Raw genomic sequence first — 4151 nt, 5'->3', positions numbered from 1 at the left:
TCATGATCTCATGGTTCATGGGTTTGAGCCCTGTGTCCACCTGTGTTGAGAGCACAGAACCTGCTAGGGATTCTCTGTCTCTCTCTGCCCCTCCCTCACTCACACACTCACTCTGTCTCTCCTCTCTCTCTCTCTCTCTCAAAATAAATAAACTTAAACAAACAAACAAAAAAGAGTTATCAAAGAGTTTGTAAAGTGACAAAATAATTCCTGTCAAATACTTGACTTAGATAACTAACAGAGTCCTTTAGAGTGACACTTTCTAGAGTGACTCTTTCTAGAAAATTTAAAATCTGCTGTATTTTCCATTAGACAGGAAAACTGCTGCCAATTTTATATATTTTTCAAATGTTTATTTTTGAGAGAGAGAGAGAGAGAGAGAGACAGAGCATGAGCAGGGGAGGGGCAGAGAGAGAGGGAAACAGAATCTGAAGCAGCCTCCAGACTCTGAGCTGTCAGCACAGAGCCCAACGTGGGGCTCAAACCCACAAACCGCGAGATCATGACATGAGCTGAAGTTGGATGCTTAACCAACTGAGCCACCCAGGCACCCCTGCTGCCAACTTTTTTTTTTTTTAATGTTTATTCATTTTTGAGAGAGAGACAGAGCACAAGCAAGGGAGGGAATAGAGAGAGGGAGACACAGAATCTGAAGCAGGCGCCAGACTCTGAGCTGTCAGCATAGAGCCAGACATGGGGCTTGAATTCACAGACCACAAGATCATGACCTGAGCTGAAGTCAGACACTTAACCGACTGAGCCACCCAAGTGTCCCAACTTGACCTACATTCTTATAACTGATAGGGATCCTATAGAGTGACTATAGAGGATTTAAAATGTGCCGTGTTTACTATTGGACAGGAAAATTGCTGCCACCTTTTAAATGGAATATTGTTTTATTAAAAGACAGGAGATTTATAATTTCACTTGGAGATCATTCCTTTTTATTGTCATCTTAATTTATGTTTTTAAAAGTTAGTAGTAAGGTTGAATAGAGAGAAAAGGGTAAGGGTTAAGAACAGAGACTCTGGAGCTGAATGCTTAGGTTCTAACCTCACTCTGCAACTTCCTTCCCATTTGACCTTGGCCAAGTGTCTCAACTTTCTTGCCTCACCTGCAGAATGTGTAAATGACAGTTGTACGTGTTTCATAGGGTTGTTGTGCAATTACATGAGTTAATATTTGAGAAATGCTTAGAACAGCGCCTGGCACATAGTATACACTTTACAAAACAGGTGAGTTAATTTGAATCGATATTGCTAGCAACTGGGAGACATGGAATTTTAACCCAGGGCTGTTGTGCTCCAAAGCCTGTGCTCTTTCTGTAATACCAGTTGTAAAATTCTGCCATCAAAATTTGGGTCACTTCCTGGACACATTCTCACCCAAACCAAGCACCCTCTGGAAGCCCACTCTCAGCTCCTGGGTCCGGAGGGCATACACCATGGGGTTAAAGGCTGGGGGCATAACATTATGCAGCACGTTGAAGAGAACAGGGATGAAGGGGACCTTTCTTCCTGCCAGGTGGGTGACAGACAGCACAATAACGGCTGTGTAGAAGAAGACAATGAGGATGAGATGGGAGCTGCAGGTACTCAGGGCCTTTGATGTTGCTTCAGCGGAGTTCAGCCTCAGCACTGAGCGAACAATCAAAGCATAGGAAGCAAAGACCAGACCCATGTCACCCCCAAGTGTAACCCATGCCAAGGCCAACTGGTATACTCTGTTAATAGTGGCGTCATCACAGGCCAGACTAGTGACCCCCAAATTAGAGCACAGACAGTGGTCAATTTCATTTCTGGAGCAGTAGTGTCGCTGGGCAGCCAGTACAGGCAGTGGGATGGTCAACAGGCCATTCCTCAGCACCATGGACAGGGTGGCTTTGATCACCGAAGCCTCATTGACTATGGAGGAGTACTGAAGGGGGTAGCAAATGGCTACATATCTATCCACAGCCATGCAGAGGAAGATGCCTGACTCCATTCCCATGAAAGTATGGATAGCATAGATCTGAGCAAAGCACTCGTGGAGGCTGATGGCCTTGGCATCAAACCAGAGAATGGCCAGGATCTTGGGCATGATGGTGGTAGCCAGGCCAATGTCCACGATAGCCAAGATGCCAAGGAGCTGATACATGGGCTGGTGCAGGGAAGGCTCATGTTGGATGGTGATCAAGATGAGGATGTTGGCAATGAGAGCTAAGATGTAGAGCAGAGCCAGGGGCAGGGAGAGCCAGTGCTGCCACTCATGAATGCCTGGGAGCCCCACCAGGATGAACTCAGACACTTGAAGCCTTGAGCTATTGGTTATACTCAGGGTGGTATCCATATCATGGGATGTCTTCTTCTCAGCATCTGCCTATGGATTAAGAGAAAATAAGAATAGGCAGTAGTAAGCTCAGCTGAGGCTCAAAGTTTGTGTAGAGGTAGAAGATTCAGATAAGTCCTTTTTAACATAATGTATCCTCAACCCACTTGGACCCTTGGAAAAAGTTCAGATAAGAACAGCAGAAGAGGAATGCCTGAGTGGCTCAGTCAGTTAAGCATCAGACTTCAGCTCAGGTCATGATCGCGCAGTTTTTGAGTTCAAGCCACGTGTTGGTCTCTGTGCTGACAGCTTGCAGCCTAGAGCCTGCCTTAGATTGTGTGTCTCCCTCTCTTCTCTGTCTGCTCTTCCCTTGCTCACACTCTGTCTCTCTCCTTCAAAAATAAATATATATATATTTATAGTGACACCCAAATTGTATAGATAGACATATAGATAGATAGATATAGATAGATAGAACAGCGGAAGAGCCAAAATAGATTCTAAGAAAATGATTGTAGCAGAATAAAAGTGAAGATTTACCGGCTTTGTTTTCTGGAAATTCTGGATAGATTTTTTCATGCGTCAGGGAATACAGACACAAACCAGAAGACTAGTACATTATAAAGATCCCAAAGTTAGAGGGCAGAGCTGTTTTCTCCATTGTTGGGGATCTTCAGGAGGAGACCAGGCAGCCACAGGGAGAATGCTGACCATGTTTTTGTTTTAAACAGTGCCTGTAGTTGACAAATAAGTTTTGACAAAAATCGTGTCATTTGATCTTCCCCAGACAGGGGTTGTTATTTACATATAGGGATATAGAGGTTGAATGATTTCACTAGGTAAGAGTCCTATATATTGAAAACACTAATAAGTGAGAAAGTTTCAGCAAAATTTTAATCTCTGGCATGAAGTCATAGCTAAAAGGTCAGTACTATGTAGGAATATCACTTGTTTCCTCCTCTGATTATGAAAGTGATGTTAAAGGCATATATAAAGCTATATTTTAAAATCATCAATTTTATTAATAGATGATCTAAGGAGACAATATTACCACCATACTTCCCACCACTTCCAGATTTTTGTATGGTATAGGTTTAAAGCAGCAGGCATTTATGACACAGTTTAGACTGATTTGGGTAAGTTCACAGCTCATTTTTGATACTCAGTCCACCTCATTCTCTCATTCTCAATTTTGTTCACTCTTGAATTGTGTGGACTATCTCTCAGAGTTTGTATCAAAATGTGTACAGGCATTATGGTTTCAGGAGCCTTTAATACCTGACAATACCTGAGAATTCTTTTTCTTTTTTTACCTTTATTTATGAATAATACCTTGCCTTGTTAAATATTTAGGTATCAATATTTCCCTTCCAAATCTGTATCTGTGCTGTGTTTGATGGCATTAAGTATAAGATCAAGGTTCCAGCCCTAACCATCTGTGTGAAGAATGAATGGCTATGCCATTTATAATTATAATAAACATATAGTACCATGAAATTGATAAAGACAAATAAGAAAAAATAAAACCATAGCACTTTTAGAAAACAAAAAAAAGTTGAGAAAAATAATCATAAATCAAAATCCCAACAAACAAAGGTAATGGTTTTTAACATTTTAGAATATTTAATTTTCAGCATTTTTCTTCATTGAAAGAAAATCTTTTAAAAAAGTTTTTAATTTATTTTAGAGAGAAAAAGAGAGCATGAGTAAGGGAAAGGAGCAGAGGGAGAGAGAGAATATTAAGCAGACTCCATGCTGAGCATGGAGCCCAATGTGGGGCTGGATCCCACGATCCCAGGAGTCAGACACTCAACAGACTGAGCCACCCAGGTTCCCCTCAACTC

At 41.8% G+C, this 4151-nt stretch overlaps 1 protein-coding gene across 1 annotated transcript; it reads right to left on the bottom strand.

Moving 5' to 3' along the window:
• Window positions 1–1362: 1362 nt before the first annotated feature.
• On the bottom strand, window positions 1363–2328 carry LOC102961592 (olfactory receptor 688-like). The gene has a single exon (XM_015537938.2). The coding sequence runs from the start codon at window positions 2326–2328 to the stop codon at window positions 1363–1365; it is 966 nt and encodes a 321-aa protein (XP_015393424.2).
• Window positions 2329–4151: the final 1823 nt, after the last annotated feature.

The sequence above is a fragment of the Panthera tigris genome, chromosome D1, assembly GCF_018350195.1.
Source record: "Panthera tigris isolate Pti1 chromosome D1, P.tigris_Pti1_mat1.1, whole genome shotgun sequence".
NCBI classification, from domain to species: domain Eukaryota; kingdom Metazoa; phylum Chordata; class Mammalia; order Carnivora; family Felidae; genus Panthera; species Panthera tigris.
Note: the sequence above shows the minus strand (reverse complement) of the source record. Positions and strands in the feature narration are given on the sequence as shown.

Excerpts from the sequence above, each read along its gene's own strand:
- LOC102961592 (XM_015537938.2), bottom strand. The coding sequence starts at position 2,328 with ATGGATACCACCCTGAGTATAACCAATAGCTCAAGGCTTCAAGTGTCT.